A 27,797-nucleotide genomic window follows, 5' to 3' on the forward strand; every position below is an offset into this window, starting at 1 on the left:
AAAAAAGGGCAGAGGGCAGTATCTGTAATCATAAAAGAGAATTCCTGTTTAGTATTGTAAAATTACCTTCAAAATTTTATGTAATTATCAAATTACACTTCCCAAATGTATTAAACAAGATAAAAAAATTAAGAACATTATTTTATTGGAAAGAAAATAATTTATTATATATGAGGAAAATGATTAAAATACATGTAATATATCTCCAATAAACTGATTTAAACGCATATAGATTTAATTTTTAAATATACTTTAAAAGCTGTTACGCACAGTTCCATACTCCAGGTGTCAATTTCTTCTCCTTAAAGTTGGAAAGCAGTTGGAAGACATGGAATCAAAAGGAACCTAAAACACCATAAGAGTTCATTAAAAATAATTATGATTATAAAAGTTCATTAGTTTTTAGTCATTTTAAAACACATTCATATTTAGAAAATTAGTGAATCATGTCAGTACTACAAATTTTTAATTGTCTAAATAAAAAGCTGATATAGAAACTGTGATTTATAACATTAAACATTTTAACTGTATCTACAAAAAACAGCAACTTCAATATCTCTAATCTTTTGTACTCTTGAATGATAATAATTATTAACAGAATTTTGAATTGTTTTCCTAGTACTACCAAGAGCAGGATTTGCAAGACATGCAGAGGCTCCAATTCTTGATTTTCCTACTTACAGAAGGTTGGATGGCTAGGTTGGTATAAGCACCCAACCATTTTAATCTAACAAATTAGTATCCAAACTGGTCAGCCCTCGGAACTACTAAAGACACCTTTTCAAATTAGATTCTTGGTCCCATTCCCAGAAATTCTGATTTATTAGTTTTAGAAGAGAGTCCAGGAATCTTTAAATGTAAAAATCCTTCTTCAGTGGTTCTCAACCTTGGTCACACATTAGGAGATCTGAAAAATTCCAGTATCTATGCTGGGCCAGTCCAATTAAATCAAAATGGGGAGAAACCCAGGCATCAGTACATTTTAGCCTTTTTTTTTTCTTCATCAGATTTTAAGTTTCCCAGGTGATTCCAAAATGTGGCCAAGATTAAGAACCACTGTTTTAGGTAATTCTGGTCATCAACCCATCTGGAAACCACTGTTACTACATATACCTACCAGATTGTTTCTTTTCACTTAAGGTGCTACCCTGAGTCAACATTATGTCTTCTTCCCTCTGTTCCTCTTTTCTCATTCCTTTTGTTTTGTTTAGAGAAAGAAAGAGGAAAAAAAAAAATACTTCTACTGGCTACCTATTTCAAAGGAAGTATCAATAATAAAACCTCAGATATGAGGTCTGCTACTCTTGGAATTTACAAAGAAATTCAGTTATTTTAATTTTCAATAAATACTTTTTTAAAAGAAAAAAAATCCTTTCCCCAAATTTTACAATACGTTATATAGAACACCTAAACCAGATACATCATAAAACAGAAATCATGTTATTGAATTAGGTTTAGGAAATACATAAATGTAAGAAACAAGACTAAATTCTGTGTTGAAGCAGATGCATACATTCTCCAAGTAAGTTGACCTGATTCACTAACTTTCCCTAGAAAAATTACATAACCTCAAGAACAGTATAGAAAATTCAGCAACAGATCTAAAAAACACGTAAGTGATTTGTCCAATCAACATTGGTAATTTTAGAAATATCTCATTTGAATAAATTAGAAAAAAAACTATTGCTTAATCTGAATCAATGGGTAGGGGAGGGACAAAACATTTCTAGGAAAAACAGAAAACTGCCCCAAAAAGGATACAACAAGAAAGGATACACTTTGTATGACAGTAATACAGCAGTATTTACGCAGGAATGCTTCTAAAGAAGAACAGCAGAATGCAATTTAATTTTTTTCTCAGTTCTCACATTAGATTTATAAATAAATGATTTTTTCAAACACACACTGAAAATTGTTAATTTTTAACCATTCCACTAAGGTATTTGTAAGAATTCTGACTATATCAGTATAGATACGTCACAAAATTCAAATATTCAAGGCATTTCACTAAAAGAATAACATTAAACAAAATTTTCCCTTATTTAGTTATATTATTTTTTCAGCTTAACACAAGTTGACTGAGTTATATATTATATATAACTATATATATAATATAATATAAAGGCAGAAAGATTTAAAATAGAACAAAAAGAATGTATTTCCACTCAGGTTTCTTAAATCAATATAACACAAATTTTGAAGTTTAAAATGATTAATTCTATCATTTTTATTCATTAAATTACTTAAGTATGCATTAAAATTACTTGTTTGAAAGGCAAAAGATTTCACTCCACAAAAAAATATGTAAATATTTGTGACATGTGCAATCAGTAATGCAAATTCTTAGGCCCCATTAAGAGTGACCAACTGGTCTTGGCTTGGTGGACCCTTTCCCGGTTTCAGCACAGGAAAACTGGCATGGTAGACTATACAAGGCTCCTACTCCAGGCCTACTGAATCAGAATCTCTGGATGAGGGTGAAGGAAGCCTAGCTGTTTTATCAGCCCTTCAGGTGACTGTAATACATGTTAAAGTTTAAGAACCACTGCTTTCCTGTAGGTTGAAAAGTTTTAAGACAAAGACATATTACCCTCATAAACTCATTCTCCAAACTTAATTTTACATACACATGGGCTTTATTCTGTAGTTATAATTTTGAAATTTATTGAGAATTAACTGCATAGACAGTGACACACAGAGAGTGATAGAGACATGGATGGATAGATGATCAACTGATCAATTATCCTTTAAAAACCTTAGGAAATACCTGAATTATCACTCTAGAAGGCTTTTATACTTCATTTTATCTCAAGAAAGTCTTGTTCTTTTATTATGTTATATCCACACTTACCTTCATTAATTTTTAACACTTCCTTTTTCCTTCTTTAGAATCTTGTTTTGGTCTAGCAGATCGAGCAAACTGCTAATATTTAAAAATTAAGGTTTCTTTCACAAAAGGACAAGTAGTCTTAAATAATTACTAAAAACTTCCTAATGTAGGGCAGAAGTACAGTTTTTAAAATGTATCTCTTATACTTGTCTTCCTACTCTCGACTATTTGTCAAATATTTTTTTTTATTTTTGAGTACCTCCTACCTGCTGCCCATGATTTGCAGAAGTAAAAAATTGACCTTTTCTTTATATTTTTTACACCTAGATCTTCACTCCATCTATCCCACTGATTTCTAGTTTGCAAACTGCATTAACTACTAAAAGCAGAATGTTTAATCAATGATATATTTTGGTTAAAATTTTCAAATAGAAATATGAATTATAATACCTATAATAAAACATAAAAGAGTAAAACTACAATGAATCATATCTTTTTTTAATGACTCCAAGTGTATTTGTAGATACTTTAGTGCTTTAGGCTTAGCCTAAAAATGTACTTCTGATCTGTATAAATGAAATGTTTAGACATGGCTAAATTATAATAACCTCATGCTACTGAGGTTCATTTTCCAATAAAAATCTAACTACCCATATGACTCAGCTAAGTATGTTTATAACTGAGTAAGCTAGAATACCAGCTGTTGAGATTTCTAAAGGATAACTTAAAAATTAGTTTCAAGGGGCGCCTGGGTGGCTCAGTAAGTTAAGTGCCTGCCTCCGGCTCAGGTCATAATCCCAGGGTCCTGGAATCAAGCCCTGCATCGGGCTCCCTGCTCAGCAGAAAGCCTGCTTCTCCCTCTCACTTTGCCCCCGCCACAGTTCTGTTTATGCTCCATCTCAAATAAATAAATAAAATCTTAAAAAAAAAAATTAGTTTCAAGTATACCCTTCTACTAAAAAACACATTGTCTTTGGAATGGATTATTTAAAGGATACAACCACCATAGGTTTTCCAAAAAGAACATATCCATTAGCTTCCTTTAAGGCTTTTGCTGCTGCTTTTTCATTTGGAAGTCCAATGAAAGCTTGTCCTTTCATGCGACCTTCTTTCATCAAACGTATATCAAACCTAGGAGTCAAGGAAGAAAAAGCGGTTTTGATTTGAAGAATATCAAACAATTTTGATCACGGGAATAGAAATGTGTTGAACATTTTAAATGTTTGTTGCCATTTCAGAGTAAAAATGACTATACTGTCTGATTAGAACATTACTTGGACTTCCTAAAATTACGTTTTGTATACTGTTCTAAAACTGATTCAAAGTAAGTTTGATAATGAGTTTATATCTATCCTTCTAAAGCTCTGTTAAGTGTATTTATGTAATTTAAAAATCATAATACTAGGAACTCTAAAAACACTTAAATTTTTATTTCCTATCTCTATGTTTAAAAAAAATTCATACAGCCAACTCAATACTATCTACTCAAGTGACAATAAAACAACAATATAACGAAGAATAGAAAGGCTCAGAGGAACCACAAAAAAGTGACACAGAGCTTCAGAGTAGGAAATGACCTTACTGATCTAGTCAGAATCATTTTACAGGTGACGTAAAGAGAATGCATGACTTCTTCAAAGTCATAAAGACAGCTAAAATTAGAGTAGAAACACAAACCAGATTTTTTTATTCCAAGTGTAATGTTCTATTATTCCATAACGTTCATTTTTCAACATTTTTGAAAACGATATTCAAAAATCAGAAAAACCAGACCATAATTTACAACTAAAGTACTTCCTACAATTCCAATAATCTATACAGAGCATTAAAAAATGCAGTGACTTTTTAAATTCACATAATTACTCCCACAAAAAGCAATTATTAATTTATCATTTTGATGTATATAGCTTTTTCCACATAGAATTATTTTCCCCCGCAAATTTTAATTACAGCAACACTAAAAATAGAGGAAATGAATGTATACAAATATTTATGTACATGAAACATTTCATACATATATTTTTTTTCTGTTTCTTATAATCATGATTCAAAGGTAGCAACAAGAAAAAGGACAAGTACTTTGCATGCGTAGCAAAAGAAACTTTTGGTATACTGTTAATAAAAGATATCTGCCACTAATGAGTATAAACAGGCCACATAAAACATCAAAAGATTAAAATAAAACTCAGTTCCAGTTATCCTCCATTTTACCTCCACTCAAAGTCTTAACTCTTTACCTTTTCTACTTTTCCCTACTTCTAACTTATATGGCCAAGGGTCCTATACACTTTGGAGCTAACTAATTATGGCATTTTAAAAAATAAAATTCTAACTCGAAACATTAGCTTTTATTATCATTTTCAAATCCTATCCCTCTTTTGCTCTCACAAAATTGGGAGCCTTAATGCAGACTAATTAAAAGAAGGGAAGTTACTGCCAAGGTTAAGAATCTGAAAAATTTTGCCGGACTGCTATATATACTCCTGAATGAATCATTAATGCAGTTGTTCTCAAAGTGTAGTCTTTGGACCAATAGCTTTGGCATCATCCATGAGCTTCTTATAAACAGAAAATCATAGGCCCTACCTCAACTTCGATGGACCCAGCAAATGCTGTTACTAAGCTCTTCAGGTGATTCTTATGCAGGTTGAAGTATGAAAATCACTGCTTTAGAGCTGGGGATTAAGGATGGAATTTATGCTGTCTGTATATTGGAACTCAGTCATAAATATTAGTGTGTGTATTGTTTAGGCCTGCTTACATGCTACAAAGATAGAACTGAGTAGCTCCAACAGACACTGTATGGCCTGTAATAAAATAAAAATATAAAATGTTTCTATCTGCCCATTTATGAAGAATTCTGCTGACTACTGCTTTAGATATCTGAAAATTATGCAACATGAGAGCATTTCTTCCTATAATTTTTATCTCTAAAGGGAAAGTGCTGGGATTAAAAAAAAAAAAGGTTAATTTGTAACAGATAAAAACAAAACATAATTTGAGAATATGAATCCCACTTACATTATCCGTTGTGTTTCTGAGGAAAAGTCAACATATCTCCCAAAAATAAATTTAAGGTCCTAGAATTTTAATAAGAAAAAGACAAGTAAGAAGGTTCAGGGAAAAAAAAAGTAAAACAATAAAGTCAATTTACAAATTTCTATTTACCTTTTCTTGAACATGTTTAGCTAAATTCTTTACATAAATTCTACAGTTTGGTTCACCGGGTTCGTAACTTCTGAAAACTGAAAGTGTTTCCATTTCTTATTAAAAGCAAAACAAAAGAAGGACATACATTAGGATATTTTCATTACTTTTCTCAACAAAAAACTGTAACAACATTCAAATACAAGTGTTAAATAGAACAAGCATTATGAAAATGTCAAAACCATAACCATTAATAGCAATGTTATTAATAAAAATACTCATTAAAAATCAGAATTGATAATACGAAAATAAGCTTAAAAATTTCAGGCCATCTAGAATAACTAAAACTTGTCCAATAAAATATCTACTATTGAAGCTCCTTTACGATAAAGTTACCTTATTTAAAAAAGATTGAAGCAAATAAATAGGTTATCAATCATTTGTGTCATTGTCTTGCTTTAAGTCAATTTCCCAAACCACTAGGCACCAACACAGTCAGATGTAAGAATGAATTACTCAAACCTAATCAAGTAATTCATACAAACTGGCTTCTACCACTACTCCTAGTATCAATAATCAGTTCCTGACAGCAGGTGTTCTATGCAAAAATGCTGGTTGGAAGTTTATTTCCCATTATTATGGGAAATATTATAACATGCTACATGTCAATCTAAAACCCCTAAATAATTTCCTAAAATGTACTAAAAGCAGGAAAAATTCTTTATTTTTCTTTAGAAGAAAGAAAGAAATTTCTAAATTCTTTAGAAGAAAGAAGTAAGAAAACTATCATGTTAGGATAGAAAATCCTTAAACAAAGACTTTTAATTACCAAGTAACTGAATTTTTTTTTTTTTAAACAACTGCTTTGCATGCATCTCAAACACAGAATTGTAATGATATATCCACTGTATCTGGAATACAAAACTCCAGACCATAGGCCCCTTAATTTTTTTAAATGTTATATAAAAAGTTTTAGGAATGAAAACAAAAATATTTTATCCAATCATAGACAGACTGAAAACACTATATCGAGAGATACTTTCCTCCCTACAAAATATGGGTATTAAAACCAAAAGCAGTGATTAAAACATTAACTGGAAAGATGTTTTGATATATATCCTTTAATTAGGTAAAGAACACGAAGAGATTTGTTGTTTCTGACACATCAAAAACACAGAATAAGCACTGGTTTTATTTCATGAAATTACCTTCTCTAGAAATTCTGCCTTTTTCCAACTCCCTTCTGGAAATACATTCTGACGGCATTTCATCACAGTCCTCTTTAATCTCTTCTGTGGTGTTCAAATTAGGTTTAGGGAAGATTTTTCCAAAACCTACATTGGGTGCATCACTTTCAGGAACAGGTAAATCTAAAAGTTAACATTAACATCAGCCATTAAAAATTCCTACCCTTCAAAACAGGTTTTGTTTTCCATTTTTAGTCTTTAAGATATCTTTTGGCACTAAAACTCTTTAGTGTTCTTCTCAATGCTTTAGAACAGGGGTAGGAAAACTTTTTCTGTAAAGGTTCAAATAGCAACTATTTTAGGCGTTGCAGGCCATATGGTTTCTGTCATGGCTATTAAACTCTGCCACTGTAACATGAGAACAGCCAGACAATAGCTAAACAGCCAAATGGTTGCTTGATGGGTGTACTTACAGGGCCTGCAAAGTGGAAAGAAAATGAATTCATTTTCAACGTATTTAGTCTGAGGTGCCAGAGGGGCACCTCGAAAAGATAAAATGCATTGGGCAAGATAGGCAGAATATGTGTTGGGGGGGTCAATAGTAAGTATTCTGTTTAACCTATCCACTTTGAACTATTAATAATTGTATGAAATAAATCTGTAGTTCATTAAATAAATTACATAGTTATCAAAGGCATTCCGTAATGGAATGTGCTCATTCAAGATTATTCATACAGTGGGTTTGAAGACTTCATAGTGCTACACCAGAATATTATGAAACAGCCTTCAATCTTCAATCTTACTGAAGGTGATTAAAAGATTAAGATCAGCATATATCCTGAAATCATAAGACAAATGAAAATTTGAGGATACCAAAAAGCTTCATTAAGCCTTTCCCCACCCTCCCACCAAAAAGAAGTCAATTCTACTCTTAGAACCTATACGAAGTGAAGAAAAACAAGTATTCACACTAAAGAAATTACTCAATTAGGAAAATTCAAAAACACCACAAATTTTTAATTTTAGATAGCAACATAATGGATTTCATTTACAAAACATGAATTTTAGCTTCATCAAAAATTAAACTGGCACAGTAAGGATAGGGTTAAATATTCACTAGAAAAATTCTAGTCATACTACCAAAAAACAAGCAAAAAACTAAAAAGCTATGAAAATGATGCAAAGAACATGCTACACTTAGAATTATAAAAAGTCTCTTTATAATGTTGACAAACTGTTGTACAAACAGATCTCCTGTGGCCTGAAAGTATCAATAAGAGAAAAACTTAAGACTGCTTCTCCTGTTACTTCAACGTTACTAATTGACACTGATGTAAAATGGGAGGACTGTCATCCTCTCATACTGGTCTACACCCTTGAGTAAATTAAGCTTAAAAAAGTAAAAATTTGTGTCTGGGGACTAACATGAAATAAGAGAGAAAAATATACAAAAAGAAAAACTGATAAATATTGAAACAAAAAAGGAGCTTATCTGTACCCTACCTACTGTTCACTTATTCAACAAACAATAGTTAATTTTTAGACATTTGCACCATGCCAAGCATTTTATTTTACTTGGATCATCTTGTTTGTTTCTCACAGCCAATATTTATCATCTGCTCTTCTGTGATAGGCACTGTGCTCTGGGGCAGGGGTTCTGCACATGCTGCCTCTCTGGTGGAGATTATGACCCAATGGCCAACCCAAGCCCACCCTTAATGCCAGCAGGGCCAGGACAAGAGTACAAATGGAGGTCTCATACCATACATTGAAATATTGTGAAGTTACAAATCATGTCTAACTGTTAAATATGTTCTATTCTCCATAATAATAATAATAATAATAATAATAATAATAATAAAAGCAACTATCTGAAAAGGCAATGCCTTCTCACTAATCTTGGAAAAGACAGGAATTAAAATCAGTTTTTCCACTCACTATATTTGCAACACTTACTGGAACTCTGATTGCATATTCACACAAATGCTCAAAGATACATGTGCAAAAATGTATGTTCCAGTAGTTTCTCAGATAGTAAAAACAGGAACAACCTCAACTTCTATCAACAGAGCATGATTAAAGATTCATATAACTGTACTATGTAGTATTATGCAGCCATAAAAAAATAAGGTAAAATTTTTATATTGATACAGTAAGCTACTCCCACTATACTTTAAACTCCTAAAGATCAGAGACCACATCTAACTTGTCCTTTAGTGCCCGGCATAGAGGCTGCTAGGCTGTATGCTTTCAACAAGTCAATATTAAGTCAATGGCAAACACTACATAAAACATGATGCCCATTTAAAACAAGAGGAGAGTCCACAATAGCCAAACTGTGGAAAGAGCCAAGATGTCCATTGACGGATGAATGGATAAAGAAGATGTGGTATATATACACAATGGCATATTATGCAGCCATCAAAAGGAATGAGATCTTGCCATTTGCAACGACATGGATGGAACTGGAGGCTGTTATGCTGAGTGAAATAAGTCAATCAGAGAAAGACATGTATCATATGACCTCACTGATATGAGGAATTCTTAATCTCAGGAACAAACTGAGGGTTGCTGGAGTGGTTGGGGGTGGGAGGGATGGGGTGGCTGGGTGATGGACATTGGGGAGCGCTGTGAATTGTGTAAGACTGTTGAATCACAGATCTGTACTTCTGAAACAAATAACGCAACATATTTTAAGAAAAAAGAAAAAGAAGAAGATGGCAGGAGAGGAAGAATGAAGGGGAGTAAGTCAGAGGGGGAAACGAACCAGGAGAGATGATGGACTCTGAAAAACAAACTGAGGTTTCTGGAGGGGAGGAGGGTGGGGGGATGGGTTAGTCTGGTGATGGGTATTGAGGAGGGCACATTCTGCATGGAACACTGGGTGTTATGAACAAACAATGAATCATGGAACAGTACACCAAAACAAATTATGTAATATATGGTGATTAACATAACAATAAAAAAACAAGAGGAGAAAATGTGTTTACACATATATAGGATAAGGTCTGGAAGAATAGCTATATTCCTAATTATTAACAATAGTAGTGAGAGAGGGGACAGTGGGGTTTGAGATGGTAAAATTTTTTAAATTTTTACTTTATATGCTCCTGTTTTGATTACCTTTTCTGTAGTTTGTATTATTTATGAAATTAAAATTAAAGAACAAAGGAATGCCATTATAGATAGTACCAAGTTAATGTCTACAATAAACAATATCTGTAATTTTAATAAATTATCTTTTAAACTTAAGTATCTTAGTGATTAATCTTACATGTCTTTTGGATAAAAAAATATTCACATGAAATCTACAATACACATAATAATCACACTGCTTGTTTCCTAATCAGTAATTCAAATATACTAATAAAACCACAGAACATCACATCTAACAATGAAAAAATAAGAAGTAGAACTGTTCTATTGTATTTTTCATGTAAACATCAGCAAAAACAAGACTCAATTTCACCCTAAAGTTCATTAGTAACAAAAGGCAACAGTGATGGTTTCGTCATTAAGTATTAATTTTAGTTATATGAAAAAGTTCAAAATGGATAATACTCCATGACACTAAGGAAGGTTAACTGCGTATTTTAAACATTTAATTCTAATACAAAAAGCAGAATGAGAAAAATTTTTACACAGCATATTAGAGAACTAGAATGTGCTTACCATAATTTTGTTCTTCACGATTTTGTTCTTTTTCTAGATCTTTCTTAAATGCGGATGGCATGTCAGTAGATAAATGAAATTCAATTTTCTTATTACCTACAGGTTGTGGTTGGTCAAATACATCTGAAGGTAACAGCACTGGATGTAAACTGCTGTTTATAAATAGTGACAGTATTACTTTGCAATTGCAAATAAAATCCTAAGTAAAACATTAGTCCCATTTACCTTAAATTTAACACTGACAAAGTGCTCATAATACCACAGGCATTGCACAAAATAACTTATATTTAATACTTCAATAAACCCTAACAAATTTTCTAATATGGATACTATTAAACTACTAGTTAAATAAGAAGACTGAGATTAGGGGGTATCACTCATTAAATGACAGAGACAGTACTTGGGGACTACTGATTCCAAACTTAAAGATATTTACCAATATGCAAAGATGTTCATTCTATTTTTAATATAAGCATTTTTACGTACTGTATTCTACATACATAAATAAAGCTATGCTGTCCAATAGAATTGCCACTAGCCACGTGTCCTAATGAGCATTTGAAATATTGCTGCCCAAATATAAATATATAAAATACACACCACACTATGACAACTTTGTATTAATTATATGCTGAAATAATATTTTGGATATAATGGGTTAAATGAAATAATTATCAAAATTAATTTCATCAGCTTTTTAATCCTTTAATGTGGCTACTGGAAAACTGAATTTGGTTCACGTTATTTATCTTTAATTGTTTAGTGCTGCGATAGAGATTAAAAGCATGTGATGTGGTATCAAGACATATGTAGGTGAGAAACACATCGGTGAGAAACATACATCATATTTATACTTAATGTGAAATTAAAAAAAAAAACACAGATTAGGACTTATTCCTTCAAAATGGAAAAAAGGTTTCTAACAAACTCCTTTCTTAATTTTTGAAGTTACTTACAACTTCAAGGGAAATTTACATTGTAGAATAGCTAAATGAAATTAAAATTGCAATTAATTTTATGTGATTAATATATTAAAATATATGGAATCCCATGGCAAACAGGCAGGTAAAATGTCTGCCAGAATTGTTTATAAATGACAGGGTTTAAGCAAGTAGACAAAGTACACAGAAAACCCTTATTTCATAATCCAAAACAAAATTACCTATGTGGAGCAGATGGTGTTTTCAACATATCCTTTATTTTTTGCTTTTTTCTCACGTGGTGCTGCTTTGTTGTTTTTGGCCTTTTGGGCTGAAGATTTGCTAGTTCCATTAGTTTGGCCATTCTACATTATGAAAAGAGTAAAGAATTCTTCATGTATAAGCATATAATATAAACTGTAAATTATACATGTTATATTATAAATTATGATCTATATAGCAGAAGCAGAGTTTCTAAGCCATCAATTAAGATAATTTAAAATAAGGTCAAGTTCTAAATTTCCTTGGTCAACTTTCATCTCACTTTAAAGGAACTGCGAATTTACTTATTTGAGAGAGAGAGAGAGAGAGAGTGTGTGCGTGTATATGCACACGGACAAGCAGGGGGAGGGGCAGAGGGAGAGGGGGAGAGAGAATCTTAAGCAGCCTCCCTGCTGAGCATGGAGCCTAATTTGAGACTATCTCTCAACCCTGAGATCATGTATGTCATGAGCAGAAATCAAGAGTCGGATGCTCAACTGACTGAGCCACCCAGGTGCCCCTCAATTTACCTTTTAAAGGTATGTTTTATTATGAAAATTATTAGTTGTCCAAATAAAATGGCTGCACTTGATACCAGAAAGTTGAACAGGATACAGTAATACAACCTATGTAACTTTATTCCTTTTTTTGACTAATATTCAAAAAGACCTTATAAATACAGTATAACTATTTTATTCTTATTCTAATTAAAGAGTCTAAACTGAAGTTATTTTTATTTTAAAGCATTTTCAAAATCATTACACATGAATCATTATATAAACAAGATAACTTACTTGAGGACAAAGTTTTCAATACTATACTTTGAAGTGGCTTTTTATAAGAAACTATCAAGGTGTGATAATTGATACACTGTACCCACTTTATCTTCATTATGAGTGTAGTATTTCAAACAGATCCTGTCTAGGCATTTTTGTATCTTCCACAGAATCAGACACAGTGTTTCCACACAGCAGAAGCTCACAACCACTAGTCACAACTCTATTTCTAGTTACATTTGTGAAATTTGAAGCAAAATAAACATGCGCACAAAATGCAAGAAAGGAGAATGTGGTTGAACTAAGCTTTAAACCAAATGAGGAAAAATGCAAACAGATGAATGTGGTTAAAATAAGCTTTAAACTAAGTAACAAAAAATGTAATAAACACATGCTATACATTTGTAAAGCCTCTTAACAAAGTTTGCCCAAAATTTTATGAATAAATCCAGTTACACAAAACATGTTTCTATTCACAAATTGCTCACCCAAAACAGACTAAGCCTCTCAAAAGTGCCAGGCATAAATTAGGTAATCAATAAATATTTGCTAAATAGTATAGTTTTTTTTGTTTTTGTTTACATTTCCAAAAGACAGAAAAGCATGAAACATTGTTTCTTGCAAAGACTTTATTCTCATTACTCAAGATGAATTACTTGCAGAATTCCTCACTACATCCCCAAATAGAAACCAAAAAAAAAAAAAAAAAAAAAAAGGTTTTGGCCAGCCTGCATAAAGCATTCCTGAAATTACTATCACTATTTTTATAAAGAAAGTAAAATGTACATAGGTTATGTAATGAACCCAATGCAACACTTTATACTGTTCTTTATTTGGGAACAAGTTAGTCTATCAAGAACTTCCAGGCACCTGGGTGGCTCAGTCGGTTAAGTGGCTGCCTTCGGCTCAGGTCATGATCCCACGGTCCTGGGATCGAGTCCCGCTTCGGGCTCCCCGCTCAGCGGACAGCCTGCTTCTCCCTTTCCCTCTGCCTGCTGCTCACCCTGCTTGTGCTCTATCTCTCTCTGTCAAATAAATAAATAAAATCTTAAAAAAAAAAAAAGAACTGCCAGCCTTTCTAAATGTCTCTATTCAAGACACCCCATTTGCCCCATTTTTGTAGTTTTGGCTCTACATACATTTTTATTTTAACTCTTTCTCTAGAAAGAATGCACATTAAGAGACTACTTAAGTTAACATTTACTCAATAATAGTCATATTGTTGTTGATTATTTGTAAATATTGCCTGGAGTCTCTACTTGAGTTTTTTTTCTTAAGATTTTTATTTATTTTTTGACAGACACAGCAAGAGAGGGAACACAAGCAAGGGGAGTGGGAGAGGAAAAAGCAGGCTTCCTGCTGAGCAGGGAGTCAGATGTAGGGCTCCATCCCAGGACCCTGGGATCATGACCTGAGCCGAAGGCAGATGCTTAACAACTGAGCCACCCAGGCGCCCCTCTACTTGGGTTTTGACTCATGTCAACCCCTCCTGTATCTGACTTCTATACACAGTTACCTAAGATTCTCAACATTTGGGGCACCTGGCTGGCTCAGTTGGTGGAGCATGTGACTCTGGACCTTGGGGTTGTGAGTTCAAGCCCCACACTGGGTCTAACAATTACTTAAAATAAAAAAATCTTAAAAAAATAAAATAAAAGATTCCCATCATATACCCATAGTGGTCTTCTAGGCTAGAGGTTGGCAAATTATACCCCTGGGACCAAATTCAGCTAGCTGCCTCTCTCCATAATCAGAAAGTTTGCTGGAACACAGCCACATCCACTCATTTAGGTATTACTATGACTGCTTTCCTACTACAACAGAACTCTTAGCTCTATACAGAAAATGTTTAGCAATTCCTGTTCTAGGCTATGCTGTGGATTATACACCTGAACATTAACAATTTACTGCTCTTCACCAGAATCTTTAAATAAAATATATGTGGGTTGTCAAGAACAACCAATAAAAAAAAAAAAAATTCATCTGCATTAGTTACTACGAATTGTTTTGTATAAAATCCCACAGAAATGCTCTAGAAATTTATTCTGAGGAGAATAAAATTCAGGGGAATAAGCTGAAAAAAAAATTAATACAATCCATTTATATTCTTACTCTTGTTATTTGAGAGAGTTAAGTTTTACGAAGTCTCCACAAAGAATTAGTGAATAATGAATCAATGCCCCTCCGGGAAAGTCAGGACTGGGTTCCTGCAAGCCTATACTCTAGCATTTCACCAAGTGATCAATACACACTTTGTTTCACGGTGTGTTTTTGTTTAAGGACACCTTATTTTATATATTGTTGATTCACTAACATTGAATTTAGAGTCAACAGCACTATAATTCAACCCTGAACAAGGCTTATCTAACATGTTTTCTCCATTAGGAACATCACAGCCTTCTTGATTTTGGAAACATGAGACAGCACCTCAACACTATACTTGGGGACCAATTTAAACAGCAAAATCACCAACAAACACCATAAAAAATGTGAAAGGCTTGGTATTAAATAGACCACAAAAAGGATACTTGTTTACAGTATTGAAGATGAAGTAAGAAGACAGCATGTCACCCTGTTCTACCTCACCTAGGAATGTGCACATCAAGCAACTCAAATTTTTCACCATTCTGTGCATGCCCATATTGGCAAAAGACCATAAAATCACTTAAGTATTGATTTGGGGATTACAAATAAATTTTAGCATGTGGGCAAATTCTCAAATACATAATCCACAAATAACAAGGACCAATTGCACTTCATAATACATACATTGATCTAAAAAATTACTCATAATCAAAAACTTTTGCTTAGGTCTGGATATATAGTCTCAGATCTTAACCTATACCTATTACATATGCTTGAGGGGTTGGGGACAAATTTTTATGACTCCAAATTATTAAGAATTACAGGTAAAATTTAAGAAGAGCAAAAGAATCTTTCTCATATTCTGTTCTTGAAATCTAACAAATATTATTTGATATTACAAACCTTTGTCGGTCTTCATCATCACTGCTTTCGTATTCTGATTCTATACTTGATAATTCTTCATCCTCATCTGGCAAAGGAGGTTCCTCTGGTGGCTGAGGAGATGCAGGTGGAAGAGGTGCATGTAATGGCATATAATCTTCATACTAATTAAGAGAAAAACGGTAATCATATGGTAATCTATGATATTTCTAGAACAAAAAAAAAATTCCATTCAGGTACATTATTCTCATCTCTCTCCCTCATGATATTCTTTTACACATTCAACATGTATTGAGGGAACACCTGCTACAGAAGACTGCTAGTTGATCACAAAACTTGTTTCTTCTTCCTTGGCACCTAGCTGGAGTAAATTTCCAAACCTCCTTTACAGTTGGATTTAATCATGTAACTGAGTTTTAGCCAAGAGAATGCTAGCATAAAAAAAATCCACCCATAATCATCTCTTCCTTCTTAATCTGCAGGATGTATGGTAATGCCCTCATTGATCTGGGAATGCACATAGTGAAGACAAGTAAGGTCTTTGAATGACTAGAACAGAACATCATTCTGCCCTACTTTTGGAATGCACTTGACATGCACAAGAAATAACTTATGCTGGTTAAGTGACTAAAATTTGAGTTTTATGTTAATAGCAGTTAGCTTATCTTAAAAGATATTCCTGTAATGTGCCAGACATTGAAGTGCTGGGATTACAAAGGAAAATTATGAAGCTAATAGTATATACATCAGAAAAGCAGCCAATATGCAATACACAACAAAAAAGCAAATTTTCGATTTAAATGTTAGGACTCAAAATAATTTCTCATTGCTATTATCGAAACAAGTACTAAGTACTGTAACAAAATAGTAACTAGAATGATTCAATAGCAGACATAAGACTAAGTTACAGATAGATTTGAACAATAGATTTGAATAAAAATTATTAGCAACCTTTCTTCTCTTCTGCAGATGAAGCTCTATATGCAATAAAACCAAAACAATGGAAATTTTACATAATTTTGTTGAGTGCAATTATTTTATAAAATGGCAGAACATTCTGGGTCAAAGGATTGAACAACACTGGCAGAAATGAGGGCCTCTATTACCAAAAGCATCTCTTTCACGTTCTGGCTTTCTCCTATTCATAGTTCTCCACTTAACTCTTACTAGCGTATTAACTTTATATTTGTCCCTTAATTTCAATGCACATTAGAGGTTAGTGGTGCAATATTTGTGAAGGTTAGCCTCAATAATCCCACCTCAGGAAGAGAAGTTGTGAATCTTCAAAATTCCTTTTTTTTTTTTTTTAAAGATTTATTTATTGAGACGCCTGGTGGTTCAGTCAGTTAAGCATTCACCTTCGGCTCAGGTCATGATTCCGGGGTCCTGGGATCGAGTCATGCATTGGGCTCCTTGCTCAGTGGGAAGCCTACTTCTCCTTCTGCCTGCCACTCCCCCTGCTTGTGCTCTCCCTATCTATCTCTATCTCTCTGACATATAAATAAATAAAATCTTAAAAAAAAAAAAAGATTTATTTATTTATTTATGGGGGAGAGAGGGAGAGGGAGTTTTAAACAGACTCTGCACTGAGCACAGAAGCCCAACAAATCGCTCGATCCCATGACCCTGAGATCATGACCCCAGCTGAAACCAAGTGTCAGATATTCAACCAACTGCACCACCCAGGTGCCCCATGAATCTTTAAAATTCTAAGATATTTCTTACCATGGGAGGTCGTGCAGTAATTGGTCCAAAAGGTGTGGGCAAATTCATTTTATTCATAAGATGAAGCACCTTAAAGTAGCAAAACATTGAAAATCACATAGTAAAATAATTCAACTCACATCTTGTATTTTATGTACTTTAAAACGTTGCAATAACACTCCTGATTTAGTGCAAAGGCTGGCCACTTCTTGCTTTATCCCAGAATAGGGCTATTACCAGCCACTGATATATCTCAGAAGATTACCCTTCCTAAAATGTATGTCAATTCTACAAATACTCATTATTCTCATTATTAAAAATACCATGTTCTTGCAATGTAAGTGCTACCAAAATGTTCTCTTTCCCCCAATTACTGTGGAATTATGAAACAAAAAGTACATTAAAGAAAATAAATATCATCTATAACTTGTCCTTAAAAGTATCGTACTACTGGGGCGCCTGGGTGGCTCAGTTGGTTAAGCAACTGCCTTCAGCTCAGGTCATGATCCTGGAGTCCTGGGATCGAGTCCCGCATCGGGCTCCCTGCTCAGCGGGGAGCCTGCTTCTCCCTCTGACCCCCCCTTCTCGTGCTCTCTCTCATTCTCTCTCTCAAATAAATAAATTTAAAAAAATCTTAAAAAAAAAAAAGTATCGTACTACTGTCAATACTTTCAAACATTTGCTGAGGGGTCCACTATGTTTTTTCCTTTAAGAAAAAAATCTCCACATTAAAGGTATATGCTCAAGTAACAAAAATTACCATAAGTTAATTTCCCAAATTATCTTATGCTTATTAGTATTAATACTAATCACATTAATAAGTTTAAGCCATAGTCTACAAAAACCTTTACTTGAATGTACTAATATTTCATTATGTTTTGAAATGGACTTAACCACCACCCACATACATATACTAAATCCTAACCCTCAATGTGATGATATCAGGAGGTAGGGTCTTTGGGAAGTAATTAGGTCATAAGGGTAGATGTCCATGAATGAAATTGGTGTTCCTTATAAAAGGGACCCCAGAGAGCTCTCTCTCCTTTTTTCGCTAGGTGAAGATACAAGGAGAAAATAGCCATTTGCAACCCAGGAGAGGGCCCTTACTAGAACTCAACCCTGCTGGCACCCTAATCTCGGAGTTCCAATCTCCAGCACTATTAAGAAATAATTTTCTGTTGTTTATAAGCCACCCAGTCTATGGTACTTAGTTACAGCAGCCCAAACTGAGAAGACACCTTTAAATAACTGTAATATCATTGCCTGTTAGAATTAGTCTGATTAATGCTATTACGAAAAGTATAAAAAGTAGCATGGAAAATAACTTATCAAGTTATTCAAGCATTTATTTTGGGAAAGTTAAGTTTCATTCTACTTACCTGTACATAGAACTTAGGCACACTTGCCAAAGCATTTACTATGTTTGCTAGGATTGTGCTTGAAGGTGGTGGGTACATATACTTGAGGCATGAATTCAGAGGAAATGTCAGCCTAAAAAATATATTTAAAATGCTTATCATCTTTTAGTAAGTTTCATATCAATAATGCATTTTTAGGTAACCTGATGAAGTACATAATTGCTCAAATAATTCAGTACTTTTAGATTTACCTTGTTCCTTATAATCCCAAATAAGTACATTTAAGAAGAAACTTACTTTGGGGTACCTGGGTGGCTCAGCTGGTTAAGTGTCTGCCTTTGGTTCAGGTCATGATCTCAGGGTCGTTTTGAATGACTTTTGGGCCACTGGGCTCCCTACTTAGCGGCACCCCTCTCCCCCCCACCCCTCCTCCCTGCTCATGCTCGTGCGTATGCTCTCTCTCAAATAAATAACATCTTTAAAAAAGAAAAAAAGGAAACTTGTTTTCTGATTGCACTAAAGAAAAATAAGGTATTTCTTACCAGAGCTTATTTTATAGCTCTTAACATTTTAATGGACCCAAATTCAGTGACAAACTCTAATAGCTCAACATGTTTAACAAACATATTGACTTGACACAATCCTTTAAAATCTTACTTGTAACACACACACACACACACACACACACACACACACAACAACAACAAAACCAAAAAACAACAAAACACAAACAAAAAACACCAACCCATGGTTTGGTGCAATTCCATTTTCTATGGTTAAACAACCAAGTTCTTTCTTTTCTTTATCATCTTCCACAGGGTCATCAGATCTACAAAATACAGAATCAAAGTTGATCTTATTTTTAGAAATAGAGTAAAAAATTGAGGGTTTGTTAAAACTAAGACTGCTGGGTCTTATATTCCCCTTCCCAACGCCCAAATTTCAAATTCAGTAGGATTAGGGTAAGGCCCAAGAATCTGTATTCCAATCAAGATCTTAGATGATGCCACTGGCCCAGGGACTACTCTGAGAACCACTAGTATAAGGCAAATCTGTAAAGGTTTTATAACTACAAAGAGTTACTGCTGGGAACCAAATACCAGTCTCTGATTTCAAAGGCCATGCCTATCCATGACACCCTGCTATCTGTAATACAACAAGGATTTTATACTAGTTATGTTCCTCCACTTAAAGCTGAATGCTTTTCACCCCACCCTCTTCCCACTTCACACTGATTAGTTCTCAATATTAAATCAACACTCAGATTCCTAATGCACAGTAAGAACAAAAATAAACGTAATGTACTAGATTCAAGAGACATGTATCATTTATTATGTCAAATTATTTACTTGCTAGTCTGAAAACAACCCAACAGCAATATAATTGATTAAAAAACACTTTAAAATGTTAGGAAAACCTAACGATCTACATACCTTTTCTTTTTTTCAGGGTCTGAAGGGGGACAGGGGGAATGAACTCGATCTTGCTCTTTTGCAAATTCAACAACTAAAGTATGACCTAAAAGTTTCAGCTGATGTAGTCTTGTCAATGCCTTCAGGTGGAAAAACAAAAGAGTAAAATATTTGATAATTGCATCAAAAGTTGTTTATTAGAGAACATCTCCAAATTGTTTATGCATGATCTTTGTGAATGCTGCTAACATTTCCCTGGCTATTTCTTACCGATTTCCAACCTGAGGGTGCTTAGTCTTTGTCATTTATTAAGAGACTGCTTCCTATCACTTAGTAAAACCAAAAATCTCGTTAAATCCAAATCTCCCTATACCTAGGCAGCTGAGAATGGTTAGAAAACAAACATAATCAGCCTCGACTCACTTTAAACTCATGACCACAACCGCAAAATCTGGGGGTGAAACTTGATGCCACACTTATCACATTTTTAGTTCATTTTTTCTAATCTCTAAGACACTACTTTGTACTTCCTCCTTGCTCCTCAACCTCACAACATTCCTTTCCCATTCTTTTAGCCTAGGACTTTGCTTTCCACTTTGGGAAAACTGAAACAACCAAATGAGAACTTCAAATTCCCACCATAACTCCTATCTACCAGCTGATGAATCCATATATTCTACCTTTTGTTATATTAATTATCCATGTTTTTATTTAAATCCAGTTACTTGGGGCGCCTGGGTGGCTCAGTTGGTTAAGCGACTGCCTTCGGCTCAGGTCATGATCCTGGAGTCCCGGGATCGAGTCCCGCATCGGACTCCCTGCTCGGCAGGGGGTCTGCTTCTCCCTCTGACCCTCTTCCCTCTCGTGCTGTCTCTCATTCTCTCTCTCTCTCTCTCAAATAAATAAAATCTTTAAAAATAAATAAATAAAAAAATAAAAAAATAAATCCAGTTACTTGACTTGTATACTAAATCCCACCCTCTCATCTACTCAACAGTCTCTCTTCTACTCTGTATGGGGAGTGTTCTTAACTACATTGCTAATTTTCTGTCCTGTACTGAATCATCCATATTAGCACACAAATATGCTTCTACTTCTCCCATCCTAATTTGTTCTTAATTCATCTATTAATCCCACTTTACTCCCCTCCCCCCCTTTAATTACAGCTGCAGTAAAACTCCTTAAGATTTATTTATCTAGGGCGCCTGGGTGGCTCAGATGGTTAAGCGTCTGCCTTCGGTCCAGGTCATGATCCCAGCATCCTGGGATTGAGCCCCACATCGGGCTCCTGGCTCAGCAGGGAGCCTGCTTCTCCCTCTCCCTCTGCCTCTCTCCCTGCTCATGCTCTCTACCTCTTTGTCTCAAATGAATAAATAAAATCTTTAAAAAAAAAAAAAAAAAGATGTATTTATCTAAGCCAGGGCACCTGGGTGGCTAAGTCTGTTAAGCAGTTGCCTTTGGCTCAGGTCATGATCCTGGGGTCCTGGGATCGAGCCACGCATTGGGCTCCCTGCTAGATGGGAGCTGCTTCTCCCTCTCCACTGCTTGTGCTCTCCTGCATGCGCTCTCTCTCTCTCTCGCTCTCAAATAAATAAAATATATAAAAAAAAAAAATTATCTAAGCCCTTTACCTACAATTCCTCTCCCCCCATCCAGTCTCCAACTCAAAGACAACAAATTCTGTACTGCCAAGCCAATGGTCTACTTCCAGTCTTCATTTTATTGCATTTAACACAGTTGATCACTCCCTCCTTGATACATGTTCTTCACTTGATGTTAAAACATCATTACTTTAAAAAAAAAAAAATCCTACTTTCTCGTAGTTTTCTTCCTCACTGGTTTCTACTCCTTAATCTCTTGGCTTGTGCCTTTTCAACTATAAATGCTGGCATACTCCAGAGTTCTATTATTGGTCCTCTTTCGAGCTACTATCTTAGTGATCCAATCACCATCCTAAGTTTAAATCCCATCGCTATGCTAGTAATTCCCCAATTTATAACCTCAGCCCAAGCCTGTTCCAAAGTCCAAGAAAACATACCCAAACCACCAGACAGCTCTCCTTAAGTGTCTAATATCTCAAAATTGACACTTCAGAAATTGAACCACTGATATTCTATCCTCACCCACCCCCAAATGTTTTCTATGTGGAGCCTTTCACATTTCAGTTGATGATAACCCCATTCTTCCACTTACTCATATCAAAAATATTGGAATCATCTGTAAGACTTCTTCCCCATGTTGCATATCCAAGCCATCAAGAAATTTTGTTTGCTTCTACCTTCAAAATATATCCAGAATCTAACCACTTCTTACCGCCTTGGTCCAAACAGCTATCATCTTTGAGCTAAATTACCACCATAACCTTTTTACAGATTTCCCTGTTTCTTCTCTTCCTGCCTCCCATCTCTTCCTAACAAATCCTTTTAAAGATGTAAGTTAGAGTATGTTACAGCTTTGCTCAAAATACTCCCAACAGCTCCCCATTTTACACGGAGTAAAATCCAGGATCTTTAGAGTACCTACATGATATGGCATCTAGTACTTCTCTGACCTTAAATTCTAATTACATCCCCCTCATTCTGTCTGCTTCAGCCATTCTAGCTTACTTCAACATGACAGGCATTCTCCTACACTAGTGCCCTCTTCCAGCCATTTCTCTGACTGGAATGTACTTTCCCCAGATATTCCCTTAGCTCATTTCACCTCCTTCAAATTATTACTCAAATATGACCCTAATCATCTTAACTGCAACCATCCCCAACTTGCACTCTTGATCGTACTGCTCTTTTTCCTTTTTATTCCATAGTATTTATCATTTCCTAAAATATTAAGTTTATTATTTATAATCTGCCTCCCCTTTTGAGAACATGAGCCCCAGTGAGGACATTAAGTCTTTATTTCCTTATTTTTTTAAGATTTTTTTTATTTACTTGACAGAGAGAGACACAGCAAGAGAGGGAACACAAGCAGGGGGAGTGGGAGAGGGAGAAGCAGGCTTCCTGCTGAGCAGGGAGCCCGATGCGGGGCTCGATCCCAGGACCCTGGGATCATGACCTGAACCAAAGGCAGATGCTTAACGAATGAGCCACCCAGGTGCCCTATTTCCTTATTTTTTTTTTTGTAAATATTTTATTCACTGATTTATCCCAAGACTAAAGCAGCATCTACCACCTTGTAAGCATGTAATATTTTTGAACAAATAGACCTGTAAGCCTTAATTAGGACTACAATTTTATCTTACCATCTTTATGCATCCTTATTTGACTCTCATTTTCAAATGTTTCAATAATTTTCAAGCCCCTAAATCAATTCTAAACCTCTTCATTATCAGTGAACCTTTGATTGTCTGAAATACAGGGCATCTAAGCTCAACTGCTTCAACTTTCTTCTTGGCAAAATGGACATCACACCTATTCTCTTCAAGGATATAGTTTTTCACTTTTAATGTTAACTAATTTCCCCACCTCGCTCAGCTACTTACTTTATTCTCAAACATTTCTCTACCCTTGTTTTTTAAAAATCTATCAGTCACGTGCACTGTAGCCTACAAGCCATACCGATGCTATTATCTTCTCATTCCTTCTCTACTACAAATATTTCCCAAAGACATTGACTGGCTCCACGTCCTCATCTCTAGGTTAATCTTGACCATAAAACAATGCGGGTTTCATTACCATATTTTATTTGTAATACCTTACATAATATTTACAAGAATCTTTTCTGAGAAAAAAAAATCCTATACATTAAAAAATACATATAATGTGAAAGTCTTCTATAATCCCACCTTGACAGAAAGACATTTATTAATGATTTGGTGTACAGCTTTGCCACATTTTTCTCCCTATGCATAAACATATGTACTATTGGATTTCCAAAAATCCAACATCTCATACATAATGTCTGCCAACTTTATTCATGTACTCTATCTAGCCACATTCCTTACTAATATATATTCATTTGACCTTATTCTTTGACAGTAGTCTAGCCTATCAATATACTATAAGGTGTCCTTTCCTCCTATTGATGAGAATTTAGATGATTTCTATTGTTTCACAATAAAAAAAAAAAACCTTTACTGATTAAGACTATTCATTCCTCATTTTGTGTCATCACAGAATCTCATCTTCTTAAAACTTTCTTCTCTTTGCAATGAAGAAAGATAATTTCTTTTCTAGTTCTACTTCCTTTTTAACTTCTCCCTCCCATTCTCCTTTCCTGGCTTGTACTTTCCTTTGGGCAACCATACCCATTCACCTGATTCAAGAAACTCCATTTTTGACCCTGTCTCAGCTCTAGAGCCATATTTTTAACTATATTAAAAATATTTCCAGGGCACCTGGGTGGCTCAGTTGGTTAAGCGCCTGACTTCGGCTCAGGTCATGATCTCAGGGTACTGGAATCAAGTCCCGGATAGGGTTCCCCACCCAGCAGGGAATCTGCTTCTCCCTCCTCCTGCCCCTCCCCCTGTTCATGCTCTCTCTCTCTCAAATAAATTAAAAATCTTAAAAAAATTTTCATAGAAGTAGCTCAACAACTCTTCAAATTAATAGGTAACAGTGGGAATTCATTACCTTTGCAAACATCCTTTAAATCCTGCCCTTAATGTCATCTAATGTAATAACCCAATACCTCAGTCCAAAAATCTCCAAATATTCCCTTTCTTAACCTCTATATCTATAGGGATCATAAGACCTACAAACTCAATCTTTATTGAGTATATACCTACCTTTTCCTTTGTTTTTTTCTAGACTTATCTGGATCCTTTATCTTGCGTTGGCCATTACAACATTTCTCGTCTTGACTTTCCACTTGGTTTTCTTACCACTAATCTTGTCCACATCTAATCCATTACATGAACACTACCAGATCTTTCAACGACCTGACCATATTATTGCGCACCTCAAGTATCATGCCAGAAGTAGTATCTACTGAACAAAATTCAATCCCTCCCTCCCACCCAAATTTAGACTCAACCTATTTTCCAAGTCCTACTTCCATCTTAACCTTTAGTTTTTGCTCTACCTACAACTTTCTATGGCCTATAGCTTCACTTACTGTTCTCCCAACCTGAAAGGCCCATGTCCCTTTCTCTTCTCAAAACCCAATTATTAAAGGTCTACCTCAAAGGTCACCTCCTTTGTGAATGCATCTCTAGGATTTGTTTTTTAATATATGTATTTTCCCTTTAATACTTACATCATCTTGTCTTACCACAGTGAGCGTTATCAGTCTTTGCATTCTTTACAATTTATTTTTAATTACATATAAATTACAATTCATTTTTAATTTGCTTTCCAGTTAACCTATCCTTTTTTTTTTTAAGATTTTTTTATTTTTTACTAGAGAGAGAGAGAGAGGGTACAAGTGGGGGAGTGGCAGACAGGAGGAGAGGGAGGAGCAGGTCCCCCGCTCATCAGGGAGCCCGATGTGGGGCTTGATCCCAGGACCCCAGGATCATGACCTGAGCTGAAGGCAGACGCTTAACCATCTGAGCCACCCAGGTGCCCCTCCAGTTAATCTATTCTTATGCCCAAATACCTAAACTTTGGGGAAGATTTGCCAACTGATAAACCAAATGCAGTCTGTGGGGTAAACTCTTGAAATACAGGTGCTTTTGTTTTTGAAAACTGTAGTTCAACATTATGTCCCATTTTTGAACGATGATTAGTTAATAGGAAATTGCTGGTAACTTTCATAGTTAAAAAAAGTCATACCTTTATAGCTGCTTTTTCATTAGGGAAAGTAGCAAAAGCTGTATGTTTCTGAAAAAGAATTAAGGTACAAATTATTTCTAATACTTTCAGTTTTTCGTAAGAAGTTATGACTTTACCAGCTGACAGTTATTTCACAAATTAGTAAGGTCATGGAAAAGGATGGAAAATCGAGATCATTTAACTGTTTATTCATTTCAGCACTGTGGTTCTTAATCTTTATTGGATCAGAGTTCCTTGAGATGACAGCTATAACAGCTATGTAGCCTTTTATATAAAGGTGTACACACATCTACAGCATGTTTTACATACACTTTCAAACAGTTCAACAGACCAGAAGTTTAAAACCCCTACTCTACTAAAGGACAACCCTTAAAGTATCTTCAGTTTACAATACATCTAAAAATCTTAAACTTTCCTCTATACAGCCAAACACAAAGTTTAAAAATGTTTACCAACAGAAAATCATTCCTCAAGTGCATGGTTCCTTTGTGCTTTATCCTTGTAATAAGGGTTCAATGGGAGAAGTCTATTTTAAAATATAAACTGTAAGTAGTTTAAAAACTATCAGAAAAAAAAGTAAATGAATCATTACCACGGATAATGTTCCTATCTGTAAATGCTTTTTAAAGCATTTACAAGTTGCTTGAGTATTTATGTAACATATTCTAATTTTGTCTAATCTGATCCAAGATGACCTAATTAAGAGTACTTAAACTAATCACATAGAGTATTTGTATTTGCCGGGAAGGTGACACTTTGATCAAAATTGGTCAGTCGTCTCAGTACTTCTCAACCCTGGTTGCATATTAGAATCATGTGAGGAGACTAAAACCACTGATATATGGCCGAATCACAGACCATCTTGCAGAAACTTAATATCACCATTACTATTTTAACGGAGAGAAATCCATCCAAAACATCTTCAGGTACAAAAGCAAATGAAATAATTGGGTAAATTCTTGTGTAGAAACTTTTTTCTCCTGTGTAGAAATCTTTAATAGTCTTAAAAATATCATTCCAACGGATTCCGTCAGAAAAATTTTTATTAAGAATTTTTTCCTAAAAACTCTGGTAGAAATTCTGTAACTGGTTTACTTAAGTTACTACTGTACTTTCTCCTCTATTTTAATGAATGTCTTAACTGTGGCTTATAAATAACCCAACATTTTTTTACAAGTCCTTTGTACTTCATATCTGAGAGTACTCTGAGTCTAAAAGAAATGCTCTCAAATTCCGAGGAGTTTATTCTGAGATTCTCAAGATAGGTCAGAAAAACGGATGTAAGCTATTTTCCATTCTTCTGCCTTGACTTTTTCACTGCTCTTTTCGACAGCGCTGTAACACAGGCTCAAGACATTTAAAACTTCACTTGGTACGCAAAACATTTTGACGTAAAAGAGAGAAGACAGGGAAGACCCCACCACACAGCTCATTTTCCCACTCTCTTCTACTTCCTTCTGTCAAAGCTTCCCCCACCCTGAGTCACTACCCAAGGGCCTTCCCTGGCGGCTTCAGACGGGCGCACCCTTACCAGTCGTCCCTTATCTGACAGGACGCGCACCGACTGCGCCCCGAAATATTTCAGCAAGTCTTCTTTCTCTTCGGTGGTCAGCTCGGCTGGCAGGTGCCTCACTAGAAGGGTTCGGTCGCCCCGCGGCGGGGAAAGCGAGGCAGAGCTCTGACATCCTCTTGACATCGGCGGTAGTGGCTGCTCGGGGGCCGCCATTTCCCTTGGAGAAACCGCAACAAGGAAGGCGAAAAACGAGCACGCAGTGAAAGTGCGCTAATCTACAGAAGCTGAACATAAACGAGTATTTTTCCGCCTCGCGCTAAGGATTCTGGAAACAAG

At 34.9% G+C, this 27,797-nt stretch overlaps 2 protein-coding genes across 5 annotated transcripts in view; both read right to left on the reverse strand.

The window, feature by feature from the left end:
* AMY2B (amylase alpha 2B) overlaps positions 1–346 on the reverse strand; it is a 54,526-nt gene extending 54,180 nt beyond the window's left edge. For both annotated transcript variants that reach the window (XM_028102152.1, XM_028102153.2), the window contains exon 1: positions 271–346. In XM_028102152.1, the coding sequence (XP_027957953.1) occupies positions 271–278 (8 nt within the window). In that variant the 5' untranslated portion in view covers positions 279–346. The remainder of the gene's footprint in view (positions 1–270) is intronic.
* On the reverse strand, positions 258–27,797 carry RNPC3 (RNA binding region (RNP1, RRM) containing 3). 3 transcript variants are annotated; one of them, XM_028102155.2, is made up of 15 exons: positions 27,480–27,795; positions 25,949–25,996; positions 20,256–20,374; positions 19,568–19,651; positions 18,844–18,955; positions 17,486–17,554; positions 15,782–15,924; positions 11,999–12,121; positions 10,837–10,988; positions 7,186–7,347; positions 5,999–6,093; positions 5,852–5,910; positions 3,829–3,961; positions 2,852–2,923; positions 258–345 (listed from the first exon to the last, which is right to left on the reverse strand). In XM_028102155.2, exons 1-14 carry the CDS (start codon positions 27,672–27,674, stop codon positions 2,864–2,866), a joined length of 1,554 nt encoding a protein of 517 aa, XP_027957956.1. In that variant the 5' UTR covers positions 27,675–27,795; the 3' UTR covers positions 258–345; positions 2,852–2,863. The 3 variants fall into 3 exon arrangements, with proteins under 3 accessions (XP_027957956.1, XP_027957957.1, XP_027957955.1); XM_028102156.2 differs by lacking the exon at positions 258–345 and adding an exon at positions 1,449–1,820 and having other exon boundaries at positions 10,837–10,985; positions 27,480–27,797; XM_028102154.2 differs by lacking the exon at positions 258–345 and adding an exon at positions 1,452–1,820.

The sequence above is a fragment of the Eumetopias jubatus genome, unplaced genomic scaffold (assembly GCF_037043125.1).
Source record: "Eumetopias jubatus isolate StellerSeaLion01/CBP00866 unplaced genomic scaffold, mEumJub1_p1.0 scaffold_4, whole genome shotgun sequence".
NCBI classification, from domain to species: domain Eukaryota; kingdom Metazoa; phylum Chordata; class Mammalia; order Carnivora; family Otariidae; genus Eumetopias; species Eumetopias jubatus.